Source organism: Herpailurus yagouaroundi, unplaced genomic scaffold (assembly GCF_014898765.1).
Source record: "Herpailurus yagouaroundi ecotype Mexico unplaced genomic scaffold, PumYag 77, whole genome shotgun sequence".
NCBI lineage: Eukaryota > Metazoa > Chordata > Mammalia > Carnivora > Felidae > Herpailurus > Herpailurus yagouaroundi.
In genome coordinates this window covers 18,629,354-18,652,081 of record NW_024412388.1, presented here as the reverse complement: position 1 = coordinate 18,652,081, position 22,728 = coordinate 18,629,354, and the positions used below count along the sequence as shown (strand labels likewise).

The window sequence follows — 22,728 nt, the reverse complement described above, 5'->3', positions numbered from 1 at the left end:
TGTGCTGATTGGTCCAGGGCCCCCCGCCCCCCCCCCCCCCCCCCGTTCCTACGGGAATGTCTGGGGTCACTCAGGGCCCCACAGGGCAGCTACTCCTCCCTCCCTCCTCTCTTTGGGTACCCAGGACGATGGTGCCAAGCCTGGAAAGGTGGGGGTAAACTGTTGAGAAGGGCCGATGACCTCAGGGATGGCTTACCGTTTAGTGCCTGGTGAGAGTGGGGGCTTCCCACTCCCCAGGAGCGGGTCCTTAGTATGCGGTGGGGGCACAGGCCCCAGCACATTCTAACCTTTTGGGCCCTGCCCAAATACTGTGTGACGTGGATGACTCATTGCCCCTCTATCAGCCTCAGTTTTCTCATCTGCAAAATGGGAACGGTCGTCTCTCCCTTAATTTAACCAACATCTACTGAGCATCTCCTATTGTGCCAGATGCTGTCCTTGGGGCTGGGGACGCAGCAGTGAACAAGGGACAAGCAGCTCCCTCCCAAGGTAGGGTGGGAGCGAGAGGGTCTCTGATGCTTCAGATTGAGGTCTTTCACCTTTTTTTTTTCCTTTTTTTTTTTTACCCTATGGCCCGCCTGACAGTTTCAGAATAATGTGTTTTACCGAATCAAATAAAACACAAAGGATTGCAATGGAAACCAATGACAATAAAACATAGTTAGCAAAATGTCTTTTAAAATTGAGATAAATGTGCTGCTTTATTAGCGTATTAAATGGTAAGATGTGGCAATGGGTCTGATGACGACCACGATTCTGAGGTCGTGACGAGCACAAAAGATATTTAGAGAAATTTGCAACGTCAGTAATGTGATATGTAAATACCTGTGACGTCTGTTGGTGACAAGGTCACAGGAACTTCTGTAATACCTCTGTGGTTTGCTGCCGACGGTCATACTTGAGGGAGATGCTAAATTGCAGCCAGAGGTTAGGGACAATACAATTGTCATTTTTGTTTTCCTGTCCCTGCTCACGGGCCCACTTAATTCTGAGGAGGAGCCTCGGAGGCCAGGTTTAAGATGCCTGCTTTTGATAAAGTGACCAGAGAGGGCCTCACGGAGGAGGTGACTTTTCAGTGGAGTCAGAGAGAGTTGCAGGAGCACTTCAATAATTGGGGTCCATCCAGCCTGGCACCCGGCGGTTCAAGGAGGCATTGGAAGTGGCAGAGGCCTGGGGACCCCCCCCCACCCCAGAAAGTGCCCAGATGGTTGGGGAGGGGGAGGAGTCCAGGAGAAAAGGGACCAAAGAGTGAGGGAAGGCAGGTCCCAGGAGGGGGTAGGCAGGGAGCCTGCGGCCTGGCATTTCCCTAGACCTTCTGCACTTCCAGTCTCCAGAAACCGTGGAAAGTGCCCCTGTGGTCTGAGCGTGAGGGGTTAGATTTCTGCGGACCCTGGAGTCCAGGAGCAGGCACTGTTTGCATTTCCGTCCCTGCCTCCAGCGGACTGGCTCAGGAAAATTCTTCCAGAGAGGCCCCACTCTTCCCCAGTTTGAGCCGCACCTCAATGTAACCCACCCCCTGGTGTCTCAGAAGCCCGAGGGTTCCGTGCCGGGGCCCTGGAAGCCTGATTTCCTTCCGCTCTGGATCTCCTGTTTCGGGGGCTAGAGTTTTCATGGATCACTGGACCCAGCCGTGCAAAGAGAACCGCTACGCAGCGTTCCCTGCCCTGAGAGCTCCTCTCCCACCTGTGAAGCGGGGACATCAAGACTGGCTGCCTGCCTGCCTTGGAGAGTTGCCGGGAGTACAGGGGCTGCAGAGGGGTCCACTCAGGCTGCCTCCCTCGGTGCCCGCCCGTGGCCCACAGGCCCCTGCCCTTAGGGAGCCCCTGGGTCTGCAACTGGGGTGCAGAGATAGGGGTGCTCAGGGGCAGAGAAGGAGGAGGCCGGCATTAGGGGATCAGCGAGGCTCCCCTCGCACCCTCCCCAGTCTCAGTCCGTGTGGGGGCTTTGATGCTACTAGAGAAGAGGGCAGGAGAGGAGAGGCCTACTTCAGCGAAGGTGAGAGGAGAATTGGGTTGCCCTTTGAGGAGAATCTTGACCTCATACCCCACCCACCACTTATACCCCCAGAACAGCCAAAGAATTAGAGGTAGAAGGTAGAGAAGAAGGCTGTTTATCGAGGGGAAGCCTTGATTCGCTTGTTACATGGGGAAACCCGCCTCAACATAAGACAGTAGGAGAAAGCACCAGCGAGAGGAAGCACTGGAAATGCAAACCAGCTCGGGGTCAGAAGGCAAAAAGCAAATCTCAAGACAGAAAGGCCACTGAGCTGAGAAACTGATGGCCACACAAAGGGCGGGGAAAGCGCTCAGAGGCTACTGCAGAGCGATCTCTCAAAGGCGCCGAAATGCCAATAGGAAAGCATAAAGGAACATCGAGGCGATAGTTGGCGTTGGGTTGGGACAAAGGATGAACGTGTCAAAACTTTCAATCTCACTGGGCATGGCCAAAAGGCAAACGGAGTCAGGGGCAGTAAGATCTTCCTTCCACCTTGACAGGCGGCCATGCTGCCGATGGCACCGCGCTGACAGCTGTCACGGTCACGGTGACTCTCTGGAGCACCATCTCGCCAGAGAGATCAATGCCCCTGAATACGTCCCAACCCTCTGACTGCGATGAAATCACTCACCACTTCTTGGAATCTTTTCTGAGGAAATAAGCAGAGATGGAGACAAAGATTTTTATAAACGAAAGGTCGTTTTCATTTTATTCTAACTGGTTAAAAAAAAATTATCATTTTAAAAGTTTTTCCTCTCTTAGGAATTTTGAATGGAGACTTTGGAGCCAAATGTCTGTCTAAAAATAGAACAGGGTTCTGGAAATAACAGTTGCGTGTACAAATGAAATGTCGGCAGCTCCCAAATCAGCCCCTTTTCAGCCCCAGCTGCACACACCAGTGAGAAGTCAGCAGGGGCGTCAGAGAGTAAGACAGATAAATAAACGATGAGGCTTCTGTGAGTTGAAATATTTTGCAGCCATTAAAAATGAAGTTTATGAAGAATTTTTAACGACATGAGAAAGTGCTTATGATGTGAGGTTAAATGAAAGAAAACAAAACCAGGGTATGAAAATATGTATTTTGGTATCATTGCAACTCTGTAAATACACATAACCCACACAAAAAAGGATTAGAGGAGAAAACACCCAAATGTTAATAGTGTTTATTCCTGGCTAGTTGAACCGTGGGTGATTTTTCTGTGTTCCCCAAATTTTCCATAAAGATCACTCATTAGCTTTAGGAAAAAATATGTATAAAAATATGTTTTTATACATATTTTTGTAGTTATACGTGGGGTGCTCCCCACCCCCAAATCGCAAGGGTCGCTGGACAGAAGGAACAGCACAAAAGCCAGGAAGCAGGGAGAAAATTAGCAGGGTGGCCAGAGCATGGGGAGGGGGAAGGTGATAAAGTTGGTGCCAGACCTCCTGGGGCCCCGAATGCCAAGGCCAGCAGCTGGAACTTCACCCAGAGCCCCATCTTCTGCCCATGTTCGAAGGAGAGAGATCTGCCCCTTCTGGGAGGGAGACGGGGTGTTGTTAACAGCTCCAGGTGCCAACCTCCTGCCTTTATTCTCCACTCCCCTCCCCCAGGGAAGAGTTTCACACTGACCATCACCGTGTTCACCAACCCCACCCAAGTGGCCACCTACCACCGAGCCATCAAGGTGACCGTGGATGGACCCCGGGAACCCAGACGTAAGTGCCCGAGCCACTGAGCCCGCTGGGCAGTGGGGAGGAGGGTCCAGCAGGGGGAAGGGCAGCAGCCGAGGTCAGACAGATGGCAGTGGTCCCCTGAAACGCTCTCATCAGGGGGCTGCACTCCTGGGCTCTACATCCCTGCACACTCCGGGTGCCTGCCAATAAACCCAAACCCTCTGTGCTTATCCCTGGACTGCTGGAGGCCAGCAAGGACCATAGGAAGGGGTAATGGCAGAATCAGCTTGACCCCCCCCCCCAGGACTGCCCACTGACAGCCAGCTGAGAGAGTATGGATTTGTGATTGGCATCTGTTAGGGAAAGGAACTAGATGGAAAAGTCTTCCAATAGGGTATTTGTGAGTGTTGGGGGTGGGGGGAGGTCGGGCCAGGTTTGCTCTACTCCGTCCCAGCTTCCTCTGCCAGTGGCTGAGGGAGGGAGCCATCAAAAACAGGAGTTGGTCTGGCTGTGAGGCCACATCCCCTCCTTGGAAACTTTCTTTGGGTCTCAGTATGTGACTTAAGTCACACGCAGCCTGGGCACTCTGACCCCAAAACCCACACTCAAGAATGCGAACTTGATTCTGCAGATATTTACTGAGCACCTACTATGCGCAGGGAGTCCTGATGTGTGCCTTTTAGCATCAAAGAGAGTTTGTGTTTAATTGCTTCTGCCTGCTGAAGGATAATGCTGTTTGCAGGTTTACGTTATGGGCACTTGAGGGGCAGCTGCCACAGAATGGGCCAGAGGTCTGTGTTCACTAAATGAGTGAATGAATGAATGAATCAATGAATGAATGAATGAATGATTGAAAGAAACAGAGAACCAGCTGGCCAGCTGGCCATTTCTGGACTGGCTGCTTTCTGAGCCCTGACCAGAGTGCTCATTCTGGACCACCCCACCCCCCAACTTGTAACATGCTCAGTGTGGTATCGGGAGCTACCCTGCCTTTCCCTTCCTACTCGTGGCCCTTTAGAGTTTAGAAAACCCTCTCACATTTATTGTCCATTGGGATCCTTACGACAGCAGAGCCAAAGGGTCACCCCAGTTCCAGTGGGGAGAGAGTCCAGGCCAGGGGACGTTGAGAACCTGCCAGGGCCTCCCATGGCCTTTGGTGCTGGGAGGGGCCCTGTCTTCCCAGAGAAAGTCGTCGTCGATTTCCATTCCAAGCTGGGTGGACTTGGGGCAGGAAGACAGAGTGGGGACCAGAGCCCAGGAGGCTCAGAACAGATGGGGCTCTGCCAGGGTGTCGTCAGTGAGGGCCACCCAGGGCTGGCCCCTCCTCCTGGGGAATCAGACTGACCTAGCTCCCCATCTGTCCAATTCTGGGGCCCACTCCGGTGTCTGGCCACTTGGGGAAGGCTTAAAGCTGGGCTTGGTGTCCCCGGATGACTCTCCCTGAAGGCCCTCAGGGCCCCCTCCTCCAGCCTCCCTTAGCTCCCTCATATGGTCTTCAGACCCAAAGGCAGGCATCTGCTCTGGCCGGATTCTTGCCGGGACTGGATGTGGATGGGCCCGTGCCCTTGGCCTTGGGATCCATGACCCTGGACAAGTCGTGTTGTCTTTTGGGCCTCAGTCTTGTCACCTGTGAACTGAGTCAGTGACCCTAAGAGTCTCGAGGTGGTGATGTCTGGGAAACCCTTGTGAGCCATAAGCCACCAGGATGCGGAAGACAGCCTGCCTGTTTGGGGATGTTGGGGAAACTGCTGGCCTCTTTCAGCCTCAGCCCCCCTGCCTCCAGGAAGTGGGGTGCTACCACCCACACCACAGGCCTAGAGACCAGTGATGGCATGTGGATAGCATCTGGCTGTGGCAGGGGGAGGGTCCTGGTGAGTCACTGGAGCCATGGTGTTCGGTTATCCCCAGCACCTGGCCACCACCGTGCATTTCCACCACGAGCACCATCGGTGGGTGGTGACTCTTGGTCCGCGGCAGGGGGGCAGCCCAAGCCATGGCCCTAAAGGTATCAAACAGGTGGCACACCACTCTGTCTCCAGGGGCAGAATCGGGACGGACGGGAGCCACAGTCGGCTTCACTGCGATGATGCAGCACTTAGGAGCCACTCCACAAAGCAGTGAGCACCCAGTCCATAGAGGCATGTGGCAGGGGGTCTTAGAGCTTGCTAGGAAGGTTCCCAGGGGCCCAGCAATGCCTGGAATCCCTCAAAACCCCCCATGTCCAGCCGTTCTCAGCCCAGAGCTGCCCACCCCCCCCCCGCCCCGCCTTGAGGGCCCTGGATAAGGGCAGGGGTGTGGCCCTGCCTTTGGGAGCCCCCAGTTCAAATCCCCTGCCGGCTCTTCTCTCCTGGGGTCCCCAGACCTGAGACAGCCCTTCTGGGGGTGAGCTGATAGGGGAAGGCAGTGGGAGGCGGGGGTCGGCAGGGGACTGCACAGGACAAGGCACCCGAGGCCGGAGGGAGGGGAGACAGCAAGAGGAAGGAAAGAGAAGCCAGCCCCGGGAGATGGGCCGGAGTCCGAGGCCAGGCTGGCTGTGTGACCCGAGGCAAATGGCACCCCTCTCTAGGTCTTTAAGTCTCATTAAAGAGACTTGTTCAAACAAAATCTTTGCAGAAGCTTATTGATAGAGAAGAGCAGCTGTGGGAGGAGGCAGTTCTCCAGGTCTCCCGTCCTGAGGGCCTGCTTGCCTGTGCCCCCGCCCACCAGGCCTTCAGGTCAGGTCTCACCCGCACCCTGGCTGCCATCCCCACCCTGGCCTTGTCTGTGACCTTGGACAAATCCTCCTCCTTTCCGGGCCTCCGTTTCCCCACCTGTAAGAGGTGAGAGACGCGATCAATGCTGCTGGTCACCAAGCACTCCTCGTGTGCCAGGTCCCCATTAACAGGTCTGCAACCACCCGGGAGGAGACAGGCCAGGAGGCAGAGCCACTTGCCCAAGGGTGAGTTTCAGTGCACCCCATGGGCTCCAGTCTGGGGCTCAGGGAAGTGAGGGCCACTTGGAAGGGCCTTCCTGCCTCACTGTGCCTCATCTGTAAAATGGGGAGGATAGTAGCATCTGCTCTGGGGAGTTGTCCTGAGCGTTAAAGGAGCTTGCAGCTGCACAGCCCGCAGGAATTACCCAAACCCTCACGGATTATCACAGGATTTCCTTTCTGGGTTTTTCTCCTGCTTTGTGACTCCCAACCCCATGTGAGGGTTGAGCCTTGTGTGGGGTGGGGGTGGGAGTAGGGGCTGGTCCTGGGAGCCAAGGAGTAGGAGTCTGCAGATCCCTGAGGCCCAGCTGTGGGTTCTGTGGCTGGGTCGTTCCCCTCTGGTGCTCTGCAGAGCATGCCCGATATGCAGCCAGGTGGCTGGCTGGGTTTGAAGGCTAGTTTGGTGGCTTCCTGCCTGTGTGGCCTTGGTTTCTGAGGTTCTCAATGCTGGTGTCCCTCATAGTCACCGGGGGCTGGTTAAAAAGCAGGTGGCTGAGCAGGGTCCAGGATTCAGGCAGGAGGCAGTCCGGTGCCTGGCGATTCTGGCATGGAACCACTCACCCCATCTTCCGGGTTTAGCAGGTGCTGGCACCTGAAAGGGTAGGACCCAAGTTTTTAATCCGGCCGGAGGCAAAGGGGGACAGTTCGAGCATCTTGCCTGTGGGCCCTTTCTTCCCAAAAATTACATGGAATGATTTCAACAGATATTTTCCTGGGCACCTTTCATGTGTCTGGCACTGTCCTAGAAACTGGGAATGCCACAGTGAGCCCAATAGACAGGCTCCGTCCCACTTGGGTCTTCTACATTAGAGGTGGGGAAAGATGGTGTAAATAGTTCTGTTGTCCCTGTGGCCACAGCACCCCACGTGATCTGTGCTCGTTACCCCCTGACTTCCTCTCTGACATCCTCCTTGCTCACCCCACTCTGGCCACCCTGGCCTCCTGGCTGGTCTTCATACTGGGCGGCCACATCCCTGCCTCAGGGCCTTTGCACTGCTGTTCTCTCTCTCTGAAACACAGACACCCCCAGATGCGTGGCTTGTGCTTTCCCACCCTGAATGAAGGCTTTACTCAAACTTCTCAGTGAGACCCCCACCACCGTCATGCTGTTTCAAATCGTGCACACGCACCCACCCCTTGCCAGCTTTGATTTTTACCTAGAACCCTGATCACCTTCCAAGATGCAATAGAGTTCACTCATTTATGTCATTTATTTCCCATCTCCGCTCACTATTACATACGCTCCGTGGGGCAGAAGTTCTTTCCTCTGCTTTGCCACGTGCGGGCATAGACCCTGGAATGCAGGCGTGAGCGCTTAGTAGGTGCTCTGTAAATATGTGTTGAATAAACGAAGTACCTAAATGATTAGGCGACTTAATCTCAGGTTGTGAGAAGTCTTATGGGGAAAAACAAAGTCGGGGGGAGGGGTAGAGCGCACAGGGATGGGATGTGGGCAGGGAGGGGATACCGGGGAGGCCTCTCGAGGAGGTGACATTTGACCAGAGAGGCCTGAAGGAAGTAAGCAAACAGGCTCCGGAGGGCACGGGCAGGAAGCGTGACCCTAAGCCCATAGCGGGGCCTTCCAGGGTCCTAGAGTTGCCACAATTTCCGTCTCCACTCCAGGTGTGGGGAGGTAGAGGGAGGCCTGGGCTGAGGAGAGGCAACTCCTCTGAGGAGAGGCCCGTACTCCCAGGACCCCCTAGGTCCCCAGGGGAGTGCACCCAGCAGGAGGGAAGGGGTTAACGTCAGACCTCCCGGGCTCCCCTAATCAACCCCAGGCTGCTGGAAGCCCCAGTTGCGGCCCTGGGAGGGAGCCGCTTGCCTCCCTGCCCGCTGGCCCCCGGCCAGCCGGTTTCCCAGCCCAGCCACCGACCGGCTTTCATCTGCTCACAGGGGGCCGATTCAAGGCAGACCACCCGGGGCCCAGCACCCGCCTGCGATTCCCCGCGGTTGTTAAGAGTCGGGTGTAAATCTCCTGACAGGCCACAGAGCGGGCCTGGGGCCCGGGGGCCCCACCCCGCAGCTGGGCGGACAGTGGCTGCTGTGTCTGGGCTGTGACCGCACCAGAGCCGGGCCAGGCAGCCGAGGAGGCAGCTGAGTGGCTTCGGATGGGTGAAGGGCCCCGTAATTGGGGCCCACATTGTTCCCGGCAGCCGCCGCTCTTCCTGTGCCCGGCTCTGCCTCTCCCTGTCCCCTGTCCCCTGCCTCCCCGTCCCTCTCCCACCCAGCTGAGGCCGAGCGCCGAGCTGGTCGCTTGCCAGTCAGACCTCACCGCCAGTCAGCCCAGCTCTCCTGTCTCGGAGCGCTTGGGAAGCCGAGACCTCGGCCGCCAAGCTTCGTGCAACATGCTGACCGGTCCAGGTTTGACCTTGACCTCGCACCTCCACTTTCCCACCTGTAAAATGGGGGTGATGGTAGCAGCCCCTCAGAGGGTTATGGCCCTTATAAACGATATGCATGGCTCACCTAGCACGGTGCCTGGCCCCTCGTAGGTGCCTGCAAAAGTGGTTGCCGCTCTCATCACGGGGACTTGTGTTGGGGCAGCACGAAGGCAGGGGGATGGCCCTGACGGTCCCCAAGAAGCACCAGGTACTTGGCAGGTGCAGGGACCCCGTGCCGGCCCAGCTGGTGGTGATGAAGGATGCCTAGGGACTGGTGGGAAGGGAGCCCCCAGCCCAGAATCCAGCCCTCGTTCTCTTCCTCCAGCACCGTGTGACCCTGGGTGAATCACTCAGCGTGGCTGGGCCGCAATATTCCTTTCCCCCGCTTCTGGCCCTTCTCCTACCCCTGCGAGGCTGGGCACGCCTACCGTATAGACACGTTAAGGAAGAACTATGGCGCCCAGAACGCCTTCCTTGAGGGCCTAGGCCAGACCACCTGCTTAATTCCTGAAGCCTGTCCACACCCTTCGGAGTTCCAATGTGATCTCCATTTTACAGATGAGACAGCTGAGGCCCAGAGGGAGAAGGTGACCTGCCCAAGATCCCCAGTGGGTGAGAACTGCCTCATCCAGGCCTGGGCCACTGGGACCTCGGCCTCCTATAAATGAGGGTCACAGCACTAATCGAGGCATGCTGCAGGGACCGGCAGTGACTTCAGCTCAGCTACTGGAGGCTGACAGGTGTGGTGGGCCAAGGTGGGGCCTTACCCAGGTGGCCCCCATCCTCCCTGCAAAGTGTTTTACTTTTAAACACTTAGGGTCTGTCCTGCAGCTTATCCTCACCTTGGGGGTTAGGTAGTATGAAAACCACTTGACCGTTGTGGTGGTTAAGGCCCAGAGGAGGAGAGGGACTTGGTGGGTCAGAGCAAAGTGTGGTTAGAGAGCTGGACGCTCAGCACTGAGCTGCAGAGCAGGGCGGGGCTCCTGGTGGAGTCCACCGAGACCCTCTCCTCTTCTTCCCAGGCCCATCCTCCTGGGCCCGCAGAGAGTGGCCCTGGGCCCTGGGCCTGGGCTCGACCCTAACACCCGTTATCTGGAGCCCATGATTGTCAAAACCCAGGCTCCTTGCTTTCAGGATGGACTCCAGGGAGAGAAGGTGGCCTCAAGCCATCTGTGTGACCTCAGACACGTCACTGCCCCTCACCGAGCCTCAGTTTTCTCACCTGTAAAGTAGGGACAGTGAGAAGATGCAGGGTGAAACAAGGCAACGCATGTCAACACCTTAGACGCCGGAGTGGAGGGAGCGTTCAGCAAGCAGGGGCTGCTGTTTTTATTTCCGGCACCGCTAGCTGCTGCTCTCAGCCTACGGGGTGCTGCAGAGGCTCGGTGCTGGGACAAGGGGTCTTCCTGCCAGGGAGGGGCTCTTGGGGTGACCCCAAAGGACAGGAAAGCATTCCTGGCGGGGGCTGTGCCTGAGCTGTGGCTCTGAAGTGTGAGAGGCAGAGCATACTTGAGAAACTCTTAAGAACAGCAGCAGCAAGAGGAGAGAGGTGGGGTGGGGGCGTGGGGGGTGGGTGACGCATGGAGCAAGCAACCCTGCCTCCTTTTCTTCTGGAGGCCCGAGTATGGCCGGTGGCTCCCACCGGTAGTGGTCATCTTAAGCCAGGGACTCTCAAAGATTAGAGGGGCCCCAGTGAGCAAGCTGTGCAGAGGGGAAACTGAGGCACGCTGTGAAAGGGCTGAGCCCCAGATGACCCAGTGAGCGAGGCCAAGCCCCCCCACCCCCCACCCCCACCCCCCCCCGCCCACCAGCACCACCACCACCACCGGCTCCCACTGTGGGTGGCCAAATGAAAGAGGTCTATTCTGTGGGCCCATCTTTCCTCGGGCACAGGAAGTTCCGTTCTGCTCCAAGTGTGAAGGCCGGGGCCCTGTGGCTCTGAGACTCTCCGGCGCCTGGGCCACGCGGAGCCACCTCAGCTTCCCCCTGCCCCTCCCTTGTTCCCCAGCAACAAGGAAGCAATTCCCAAAGCCCTGTGAGAACTCCCACACTCCAGGGGGCGGGCCCTTTGTGACGGCAGCACAGCGCGCGGTGGAGTATATGCTTCGGGGCCAGATTACCTGACTTCTAGCCCAAACCGACCACATAGCAGAGAGCTCCTCTGGAAGCCTCAGTAGCCCCATCTGTACAGTGGGAGCAAAAAGGAAAGCGTCAAGGGACTTGGTCTCAGGGGTCTGCGCGCCAGTGCTGGCTCTGCTGTCCCCGTTTTCTGTCCCACACTTACCGTCGTGGCCTCGGTGTCCTGATCTCTGACGTGGGGGTGATAATCTCACCCTCCCTTGGCAGGAGCTGGGGTACAGAAGTAACCCATGTAGCTGGAGGGCATTTATAGACCTTGTGTGGCCACAATGGGGACACTGCGGCTTGGGGTGGGGGAAAGGGCGTGTGACTTGAGTGAGGCCACCAAGCTGCACAAGTGGCTGGGCCCAGCCTCGAACCCAGGCTGGCTGCGAACCCTGCCCTCCTTCCGCTGGGCCACAAATGCCGCGTACACAGCGTGACTCAGAAACGGGGCTTCGTTCCACAATGGCGATCATCAGGAGGCCGGACGCATCGCACGAGTTTTTGTGCAGCCCCCCTTGTCTCACTTCAAGCTTGTGGTCGACTAAGACACCCAGAATCTTCACACCCAAGCTGCTCTCAGGTCAGTCTGCAGTCTCCACGTCTATCCGGCCGACTTCCTGCCTGTTGAGATCGTTCTGAATTCATCTGTCCTCCAGCTTGTCCACACCACCCTGCTGGTTCTTCGGTGGCCGCAGCAGCAACGGCAACTAACATTTCTTCCGAGGCTTATCAGGGCCGAGCCCTGCGGCACCCCCCTCGAGACCACCTCCTGAGGGGTAGCCATGAAGCAGCCCTCAGGGGCTAAGGTTACACAACCAACCAGACTCTGAAATCTCGAACTTGGAGGCTATAAACTGGCAGCCCCTGAGCAGGACACATCCTATGACTTGGTTTGGGATGTTTCTTTCCTTTTCTTTGTTTTGTTTTGTTTTGTTTCTCGGTATTGGAGTGAATTGCCAGCATAGAAAGCATGGGAGCTTTCACATAAAAGCAAGTTTATTGTTCTCCTGCCAAACTGGTGGGTCTGGCAACACTGGGTCCACCCCCACGAGGGCACCCGTCGGCTGGACCGGGGGACAACTGCCCCTCCTGCAAAGGACTCCCTCTTCCAGTCCGCCTCACTCCCCACCCACCCCGAGTGCCTCATTCGTGGCCTGCCGGCCCCCAGAGGCCTCAGAGCCCGTAGCCCTGGCTCCAGCTGAACTTACCCAGCCTACATTTCCCCCCTTGCCAAGGGTCCTGGGAGGCCGCGGCAGACAAATGTCCCTTGGGCTCCAGGCCTGGGGCCTCCTGGGAGGAGAAGGGGGGTTCCCGGCTCCTTGGTGACTTGCCGAGCCCACCGTGGCTCCCGGGACTCCAAGTTCTTCCCCGAGAGCCCTCAGATGCCCGTGCGAGGCAGGGGTGTGCAGGGAGCCTGGGCGTCTGTGGTGCCAGAATCCGTTGCATCCCCATTTTGAAAATCAGAAGTCAAACCTGTTCTGAGGCCTCCAGCTCTGTCCCCTCATTCCCAAGGGAGGTCAACAGTCACTTCGTGCTTTTTCAGGCCCCCAGGATGCCATTTTCCAGGCCTCAGGAGGGATGGCGAGGAGTTCTGTTTCACTCCCTACCTACTTCCCTCTTCTTCTCCCCTTGTCAATCTAGAAAACTCGGCATGCCCCTGCAGACCCGAGGACTCAGGCAAGCCTTCCCTCTCCCTCAGCCCCTCCCCATGCTTCTTCTCCAAGGGGTCCCGGATCCAAAACGTCGTTCCCTCTTCCTCACTGTGTGACTGCAGACAAGCCTCTTCGCCTCTCTGAGCTGCAATCCTCTTGGTAAAAAAGAGAACCGAGCCTCCCTGCCTGGCCTGGCCTCCGCCCTCAGGGTTGATTGGAGTGGAATAGGCCAGCCTCGGGTGTCAGGCTCACGGCTAGTGTCTGACTGATCAGCCCATGCCAGTGTCTGTGCCTGGAGAGATCCCCAGACACAAAGAGGTGTGAATAGGGATGTTTCTGGGCCGTGACAGGGACATTGCATGTGAAGGAGAGTGGAGAGACGACCTAAGCATCCTAGAGGACTGGCTGAGCGAGTGGCAGCCACCAGGGGCTGTGACCAGCAGGAACAAGGGACATCTGCTGCCATAGTGATCAGCCCTCCTCGTACTTGCTGAGCCCCCACCGAGCCCCAAGGAGGCCCCCCGAGGTTCAGCAGGAGCTCTGTTGTTTCTGTGGGGCTGGGTTACTCCCCCCATTTTACAGGTCAGGAGACAGGTGGTCCACCTGGCTGGAAGAGCGAGTTACAGAACGATAAACCAGCCTGAGACCACTCCAGAGGTTTTCGGGAGAAACTTGCTCTGTGTTTTCCATGCATGTGAAACCAAAAAGAGGCTGGAAAGAAAGACCCCCAAACTGATCACATGGAGATTTCTGGGGAGGGGTTTAGGGTGGGTCGAAGGCGTTTGTTTTTGTAGAGATTCATGTGTTGCTTATGAAATGGAAAACGAATAGTTGAAAATGTGGTGTGGCAGGGGAGGGGTGGTCCCCACAAACCCGATGTCATTCAAGAAGCCATGCGGGGAGCCCTCAGCCAGCTGCACAGAGGCAGGCACATGGCCACCCCAGCCCTGCCCGCACCTCTGGGGCCTAGGAGACGAGGCTGGGGCCCTTCCCCGGGTGGGCTGTGGCAGAGAAGTGGTGGCAGATGCTAGCAGTCTCTCCGCGTGTAATGCCCCAAGCCAGGTGCCCCGGTCCCCTGTCCCCAGCTCCCACTCAGAGGTGGGAGTTCGGGCCCTCCCCATGCCTCCTCCACACGTCCCGGTGAATTTTCCCTTCTGTCGGGCCCGGCGAGGACAAGGGCTGTGCTGGGGGGTCTCGGGACGGCTGAGGGCTAGAGCAGCCAGCTGTCCCAGGCCAGGGCCAATTATTCTTGCAGTGGGGGGGGGAGGTAAAGGGTGGCAGCACCCCCTGCCCCCGGGCTCTCTCCCTCACGCCCACGGGAGCCCACCTGAGCCATTTCACACGGCTGCTGCTTCAGTTTACACTTGTGCTGCACAGTGGGCTGTTGAGGTTCAAGTAGAAGAACACGTATGCCTACTCCAGCAGGTAGGGGTGAGGCAGGCCAGGTAGAAGAGCACATATGCCTGCTCCAGCAGGTAGGGGTGAGGCGGGCCATCAGGGCAGCCCATAATGACCGTTCTCTGTGCACGAGGTCTCTGGGGAACCTCAGAAAAGAGGTCGGTAGTAACCTGAGGATTGTCCCTGCAGAGGTGTCAGGGAGAACCTCACCACCCCCCCCCCAAGCAGAGTGAGGCATTTCCGTCCCCCTGAGATTCTCAGGAACCAGCTGCTGACGGGCTTCCCCCCCCCCAATTCTCTGCAGGGCACCGGCAGAAGCTGGAGGACCAGACCAAGGCGTTTCCCGATCGCTTCGGGGACCTGGAACGACTGCGCATGCGCGTGACGCCCAGCGCCCCCAGTCCCCGCGGTTCCATCAGCACCGCCAGCCACTTCAGCAGCCAGGCCCAGACCCCCATCCAAGGTGCGGCACGGGCGGGAAGGGCAGTGGGGAGGCGGACGGGGGGGCCGGGGCGTGGTCCTGCGCCTCCGGACCGAAAGCTCATTTGAAGGTCATTCGCTGCACCGCCTTGTTTTTTGGAGGAGGTCGCTGGTGCTCATTTGCTCCTACAGGTGTTTCCTAGGGATGTGCCCCGACCTGGGCTGGGCCCTTCATTCATTCACTCAGCAGACGCTTACTGACACCCACCACGGGTCATGTGCCGTGCCTGGAGGGTCAGCATGAATAGACACGGTCCCTGCCCTCCAGGAACTCCCTGTCCCTTGAGGGAGATGGGCATTAATCCCACCGTGTGTGTACCCATTAAAATTGGGGCACGACTTGTCTAAGGAGCCTGTGACAGACCAGTCCCAGTGGCCCCCGCCGGAGCCTCTGCTGTGTCGTCTGAAAGAGAGGCAGTGGTGGCTGCCTCAGCCCCGGGGCGTCAGATGTTCAAATGCCAGGGCTGCACTCAGACAACCTCCGTAAACAGCAAAGTGATGTGGCAGCCCCCGAAACACACAGCACCCCCTGGGGAAAGCCCTCCCTTCCCCCAACCCCCTCCCCGCCCCAGGGAGTTTCTCCAAACAGAAGAGGAGGGAGGCATCTAGGCCGAAGCCCCCAGACCGTGTGTCTGTCCCCATTGCCTGGGTGGACGCAGCAGGCACGATGGGGCCTTGCAGAGCAGACGGGATGCCTGGCACATGGCAGGTGCCCACTAAGTGGCTGGGTGGTGAGTATTTACTCTGCACTCCGGGCCCTCTCAGCCAGCGGGTCGGGGCACAGAGGACCGTGCGAGGCTGGCCCCTGGCCAGGCAGAGGCCGAGAGCCCTGGTCAGCAGTGCTGGACAGAGGCGGGAGGGCCAGCTGCTGCTGCTTGATGTGACTGTTCTTTCTCGGCCTGCTTAGAACCCATCTGGCAGATGAGCGAGTTGAGGCTTAAGAGATTAAGGGCCACTCTTGGGTCACAGAGCCCAAAACTTTGGACCTTTGACCAGGTCCAAGGGCCCCACTGCACCTACCCCCAGGAGCTTCCTGCACTTCTGAGGGCACAGACAAGGGGGCCCCAAGCAGGAAGAGCCCGGGTAGGGGCACAAACTGACTGCCTTCTCCATGCTCCAGGCTGATATGAGGGCTTCCTGGGGCTCTCCACTAAGAGAGACCTTGCCGCCAGGCATGATGCAGTGGCAGGGGGACTTACAATAGTCCCTCGGGGTGAAGAGATGATCCCTTCTATTCTGGTGAGGGAAGCTTCCACTCTTGGCCCTACTGAGCCCCCAGGGTGGGGAAAGACCCATGGGCTGGTGAGTTTGAGACACTCAGTAGTTCTTGAGCCCAGGGGGCTCCTGCACAAGGGTCTGACCTCAAGAACCAGTGGGAGGTACTCTGCTCTCTGGGCTCATGGCCCACCCCTGCCCAAAGCTGTGCATGCTTCCATTTCCCACAGGCCAGCACTTGTCAAGGTACAGTAGCCTAACACTCTAGGCCTTTCCCTGCTACAGGCAGAGCTGGGGCCCAGGGAGCCCCGGAATCTAGAAGGTGAGAGTAAACAGTGGCTTCCTGTCCAGCAGCTCCTGTGGAAGGAAAGCCTCCCTCCGCGCTGCCACAGTTGTGTGGATGTGGCTACAGGAGCCTGAGGGCCAGGCCAGAACCCCTACCTGCACTCTGGGGGCAGGGCTGACCCGGTCCTTCCCCTTCTACTGCATCCTGAAGCAGGGCCCCCAGCCCCTCCCTAATCATCCACAGCAGCCTTTTGTGTCCGTCTGCCCCAGCCAGCTCTCCCCATCCACGGGCTTGTCCTCTCTGGAGTGGAAGGAAGGGCCCTTGATGACCGGGACCAGGAAAGGAGCATGAACTTTGCAGTCAGGTGGACCTGGCTAGGGGCTGTGCCAGGCTTCGGTCGTGATCTTAGGCAAAGTCCTTCACCTCTCTGAACCTCGGTATTCTCATCTGTAATGTGGGAGGAAGAAAGTACTGGCCGCAGAGGGGTGTCAGCAGGGCTAGATTTGGGGTCCCTTCATTGGTGTTCCCCCTCTGGTGGGATGAGCCTCTGCCTTCAGAATCTATCCTGGGATCATTTTCAGGACCCCCCCCCCCCCCACCAACCGCTTCTCTTGATGCCCCTTGTGCCCTTTGACCCCCCTGGCTTTGGTCACTAGCAAGCAGTGCCGAGGCCCCCAGCCCTCCATACCCCAGCCCCCGGCCCCCTCAGCTGTGGGCCCACAGTGGGGGCTTCTCACAGCTCAAAGGGCTCATTCAGCCACCATGCAGCAGCTGGGGCAATTTGGAGAAGAAAATAAACATTTCCTTCCAGTGTTGGGATTGGCTGCTCCACAGCTGGCCAGCTCCGGTTTCCTGGGGCTACTGGGCTGGGGGTGGGGTGGGGGGGCAGCAGCCACAGGGGTGCTGAGGGCAGACGCTTCCCCCACCGCTCCGGGAGGGACGCAGGAGAGGACAGTGGCAGGCCAGGCAACTCCGAGGGCCGCGTGGTCTCCACAGGCCACACGCACCGGACCCGGGGCCACCTTGCACAGCCTTGTGTGTCCTGGGCTGCAGCCCCACTGTCACATCCTGGGGCCCCTGCTCGGGTTTCCTTTGTTTGGAGAATGCGGCTCCCATCCGGTGGGCACCACTCACTTCCTGGGCTCAGAGTCGAGTTGCGAGTTGTCAACCCCACACTTGGCTCTGCTCAGGGTGCCAGGCACTGCCGACAGGGCCTTCTGCACTGGCATTCTGGGACGAGGGTGGGGACCCAGGCACCTCTGGCCCCTTACATTTCAAGGCAGCACTGACCAGCTAAGGGACCTGTTAGAATGTTCCAGAAGGCTGCAGTCATCCGGACCCTTGTCCCCACATCCACCCACCTCGAGCCTGGGAGCATTGTTCCCTTCTGATTCACAGCCAGGACCAGAACTAGAGCCCGCTGCTAAGGCAGCTCTCCCCAGTGGAGTCAGGAAGACCCCAAAGCCCTGAGAAGTCACGGGCCTCACCTGACATCACACGGCATGTCGGGCAGACCTGGGGAATCAAGAGGCGCGAGGGTACCCGCAGCTCTCCGTCCTCAGAGCAGGCAGTGCCCGCCTAGAGCTGGCCGGGTGACAGCGACTGGTCTCCTCCTGAGTCCTAGTTGGTGGGTGGCATAGAGGGGTGGGGACCAGACAGGCTTGCCCTCAGGACCACTGCCAGGGGCTCACCCACCTCTCTGCTGCTGTCCAGAGTTACCCCCTCGGCCAGGGTACAAGGAAGGACCAGGGGGAGGGCCTTATCTCTGCAGCCCCTGGAGTGGCCAGTTCTCCTGGGTACTCAGAGCCACAGAGGGTCACAGCTACTGCAGCAACCCTCCTCGGGCCTCTGCTCTGCGTCCGGTCTGTGCACTTTACGTGCATTAACTCCAGGAGCTATTATTGTCTCTATTTTTCATGTAGGAAGACTGATGCACAGGAAAGTTAAGTGTCCTGCCCAAGGACACACAGCTACTAAGTGTCAGACCCAGGACAGGTGCTGTGCTGCCTCAGAGATGGGACAGCTGCCTGCCTATCAGACACCTGTCAGGGCTCAGAACCCGAACTCTAGGATTCTGTGCCAGGTCTGATGTGCTGTGTGACCCTTGGGCAAGTGCCTCACCCTCTCTGAGCCTGAGTTTTCCTACTGAAGGGATTAGACTCCGTCCTGAAGCCCCTTTGAATGCTGAGGTTTGGCGGGTCTGTGACTATAAGAGTAGGGGGCAGAGGCTGAGATGCCCTTGTCTCGGAGTCTAGCGGGGAGCCATCCTCGGGGGAGCTAGCGCAGCGCCTGGGCTGGACTCTGGGTCTCTCCAGGTTAAGACAGGGTCCAGGCCGCTAAGCCCCTCTGGCTGCCCTCTTGCTTTGCTGCTGAGGCAGGGAGGGTGGCATCTCATCATTGTCTGGCCTTCAGTCCGCTCCGGCCTACAGGACAGCCCCGCGGACACAGGCCCGGGGTGAGGGATGTGAGGGTGGGGGACAGACAGCTGCTGGGGACCCAGCCCCGCCCCCCCCCCACACACACACCGGTGGGAGCTCAGGTAAGCTAACCAGCCCCACCTGGGCAGGAGAGGTTCGCACACCCAGCAGCAGAGAGCGGGAAGCAGCGGCCTCGCGATGAGTTCTAGTCCTTTCTGCGCCACGTCAGGAAAATCAATCTCTCTCTCTCTCTCTCTCTCTCTCTCTCTCTGCCTCAGTTTCCTTATCTGTAAAAGCAAGCCCCAGCTCCCAAGCTCAGAGCGTCACTGGACACTGTCTGCACACCCACGGTCTTACCAGCTATTGACAGGGAGGGAGGAAGGCAGAAGCCGCTTCCCCAGGTGGGGGCCACCTTCACCCCCTCGGCAGGCCTCTGCAGCTGGGCTGTGAAGAGAACTCCGTGAGGAGAAAGAAAAGCCCTCCCCGCTCTCCGCCCGCCCAGGGAGGCCCCCGGGGCCGCCTGTGGCCCGGGCACCTGTTCGCGCCCGCCTCCCTGCCGGGGCCGGCCTCGGAGTCAGGCAGGCTCCGGCCCGCGAGCAGCCCAGGGCAGTGAGAGCAGAGGCAGATCTAGAAGCAGGGGCTCCGCGAAGGGCCCGTGCGCCGGAAGCCTCTGGGGTGGTGTCAGGCTGCGACTGACTGTCCCCCTTGCTGTCCCCCAGGCACCTCGGACCTGAACCCTTTCTCCGACCCCCGCCAGTTCGACCGCTCCTTCCCGGCGCTGCAGACCTTCACCGAGAGCCGCTTCCCCGACCCCAGGATGCATTACCCGGGGGCCATGTCGGCCGCCTTCCCCTACAGCGCCACACCCTCGGGCAGCCTCAGCGTGGCCAGCGTGCCGGCCACCGGCCGCTTCCACCACACCTACCTCCCGCCGCCCTACCCGGGGGCCCCGCAGAACCAGAGCGGGCCTTTCCAGGCCAACCCGTCCCCCTACCACCTCTACTACGGCGCGTCCTCGGGCTCCTACCAGTTCTCCATGGTGGCCGGCAGCGGGGGCGACCGCTCCCCCACCCGCATGCTGGCCTCCTGCCCCAGCGGCGCCTCCGTCGCCGCCGGCAACCTCATGAACCCCAGCCTGGGCGGCCAGAGCGACAGCGTGGAGGCGGACGGCAGCCACAGCAACTCCCCCACCGCCCTGAGCACGCCGGGCCGCGTGGACGAGGCCGTGTGGCGGCCCTACTGACCGGCCCGGGGTCAGGGCCCACTGCTCCCAACGGAGGCAGGGGCCCCACGAACCTTCCCGACAAGTGGCCGGCGCAGCTCTGAGGCCCCGGACGGGAATGAGACTTAACGCTCCGGGCCGGTCACGGGCCCGGGGTCCGCGAATCCTGGGCTCCAGAGCCGGCAGGTGGCTCCGAGAGCATGTAGTCCAGCCACGTCGTTGTACAGACAGGCGGGGACCTCCCTCAGGTCACCGCCCCCGGCCCAGATCCTCATCATCTCACCCCACGTGGGGAAAGTCTCCTGCCGCCTCCCCCGGAACGACCTAGCCGTCCCCAGCTACGCCCGGTGCTGTCACGGGGCCCAGGTCCCCTGGGGCGGAGACCATCTCTGTTCCAGACAGAGGTGACGTTTGCCCGCATGGCTTGGCCTCCTACCCACGGGGCCCTGGAAAGACCTCCCCGCCCCACCCCACCTTCCTCAGAGACCCCCACTCCCACCCCACGGGCCCAGCCCTCCCTCCACGTTCATACAAACTGAGTCAGAATTGGAAGGCCTCCCCACCCCTCAGAGGGTTTCTCCTCGTTGTATAGATGGGGAAGGGACCCACCGAGCGGCCCAGGAAATCGCTGGCAGAGATGAGATGGGAAGACCCCCGAGCCAGCTCCCCACCCAGCTCGGCTTCCCTACAGTTCCCAGCAGCCCAAAGCCACCCCCCGCCGCCCCAGCTGTCTGTGGGTCCCAGGCCCCAGAGTAGACTAGCCAATGGCAGCAGGTCCCTAAAACCAGGAAAGACACCTGCAGGCAGGTCCTCCATGCACTTTACCAGCCCAAGGCATTCACCCTCTGTTCTCTTGGTGGAGGGCCAGGGATTCCCCTTCCCTCTAGGCTGGTCTCGAAATTGCCATTTTTGGAGAGAGCGCAGGGACCAGAAAGGTCCTAGCAGAGGACATTGGGTGAGAGGTCGTGGGGCCGGATTTCAGCGTCCTGTCCCACGTAGGTCCAGCCAAGCTGTGCGCCCCCAACCCCCAACCTTGTGGGCAGGCCCGGCCAGAGCCTCTGACAGTTCTCCGTCTTTAGTCTGTGCTCCAAAAGCGGTCTGGAACAAAAACCAGTTTCGAAAGCTGATTTTAGAAAAAGAAGCCTCGAATGTTTTCAGACACACTGTCTGTCACAGGTAAAGCCCTATCGTAGCAAACAACATCCCCTCTGCCTTCTGAGAGTGTGGAACTGTTAAGCCCTCCACACCTCCCCCAGAGGCCATGCTCCTCCAGCAAGCGTCCCACTGACTTTCACCAAAGGCCCACGTTGGTGGGGACCAGAGGAAAACCCAGGTGATGCTGGAATTCACATCCGTGGCTCGTAGACATTTGTAGGGGTGGAGAGCCGTGGCCGCGTGATGGCGGAACAGAAAAGCCATAAAGGGCCCAGCAGCCTCAGCCCAGCACCCCCTGGGCTCAGAGGTGAAGTATTGCCCCTTTAGCTTGCAAATGGGGAAGCCTCGGGGTTCAGGCTGCATAGAGTCTCATGTCTGAGTTTAATTCTAAAAAGGCGTAAATGGAAAAGGACAAGAAAACCCTTAAGGGCTAGACAGCATGTGGTTTCTCGTCAGTTTCAGCCACATCCTCTGTGGATGTGACAATCTCCCCTCCTTAGCTGTCGTCTCTGTAATAGCTCTCGGCCTGCCGTACCGCCCCCGACCTGTAACAGCAGCCAGATGATGCACACCGGATACACACTCCGGCAAGTTAGGAAGTCCTTCTGGTAACCTTACTCAGACCTCCCCTGCTGCAGTTTCTTTCGTCCTGTCCTCACTGGAAAAAGCAGTCTCCATCTCTTGACGATGGCTGCAGGGGGTGTCCTGCTGACTCCCTACACCCAGGGGGGCTCTCCACCCCTTCTCAGGAAGCAGCTACAGACCCATCACCTTTGGACCTTGCTCACTCCTGTCCTCTGTGGTTACAGACCGGCCCCCAGGCCCGCGGGGGGAGGCACCCTTGGGTTCCCAGCGCCCAGCACTTTGTAGCCCCACTCTGGATTACTAGCCCTTCCCGATAGCCAAGCCCTGCTAGGGGCAGAGACAGGAAATAAATTGATCCCCCCTTCCACCCCTTGACTAAAAGTGATGATAGCCATGCCGAGTCTGATTCTAAGGCCCATAGTGGGTACAGAGAGCAGGGGCTGCTAAAGATGGGTCCTCCTTTATGAGGCTGCTTTAAAGTTGTATTAGGCAAACACACTGATTGAGAAAGCACAAGGAAACCGAGGGGTTGTGATACCACGTTACTGTAAGCCTGTTGGTGGCGGGTACAGATCCTTTGTGACATATTGTCACATCGAGGTGTTAGTACCTGCCACACACCTATCTTCAGTAAATCCGTCCCAGAGCCGGGAAGAGGGTGGGGAGGGGTGGATAACTGCTTTGCACTATAATTTGCTTGATGTGTTTGTTTTCAATGCACAACTTGCTTGTACAGTAAACTGTCTGTCTTCTGTACTATTTAACTGTAAAATGGAATTTTGACTGATTTGTTACCATAATATAACTCGGAGACGTGTTGAAGGATCCCAATGCCAGACTTCTAGGGCTGCGTGTACGGGGGCCGGGGGTGGGGGGACCTCCCACCATGGCCAAGGAGGAACAGGGCGGGGCCTGGGGACAGGAATAGGGCTAAACCCCCTGCCTTGGAGACCCCCCCCCGCCCCCCACCCCCGCACCCAGCGCCTTGGCCTCCCTGCATGCAGCTCCATCAGTAATGACCACAGAGACCACCCTGGGCAAGTGCAGCTGGTGAGGCCCCTTCCTGGCGTGGCTGGCACCCCAGAGGGACATCAGGCCTTTGAGATGCCACCACCTCTCCCCCCTTCACAAGTGGCCTGTGACTTTTCACAAGTAGAAGCCGTGTACCCCATGTGGCTCTCGCTCCCCAGA

The 22,728-nt window shown here is 58.7% G+C and overlaps 1 protein-coding gene across 1 annotated transcript in view; it reads left to right on the top strand.

The window, feature by feature from the left end:
* The window catches only part of RUNX3 (RUNX family transcription factor 3), a 59,073-nt gene extending 36,705 nt beyond the window's left edge, over positions 1–22,368 (top strand). Inside the window, exons 5-7 of the mRNA XM_040465171.1 lie at positions 3,589–3,693; positions 14,482–14,640; positions 19,295–22,368. Of these exons, the coding sequence (XP_040321105.1) occupies positions 3,589–3,693; positions 14,482–14,640; positions 19,295–19,818 (788 nt within the window). The 3' untranslated portion in view covers positions 19,819–22,368. The remainder of the gene's footprint in view (positions 1–3,588; positions 3,694–14,481; positions 14,641–19,294) is intronic.
* The last annotated feature ends 360 nt before the right edge of the window (positions 22,369–22,728 follow it).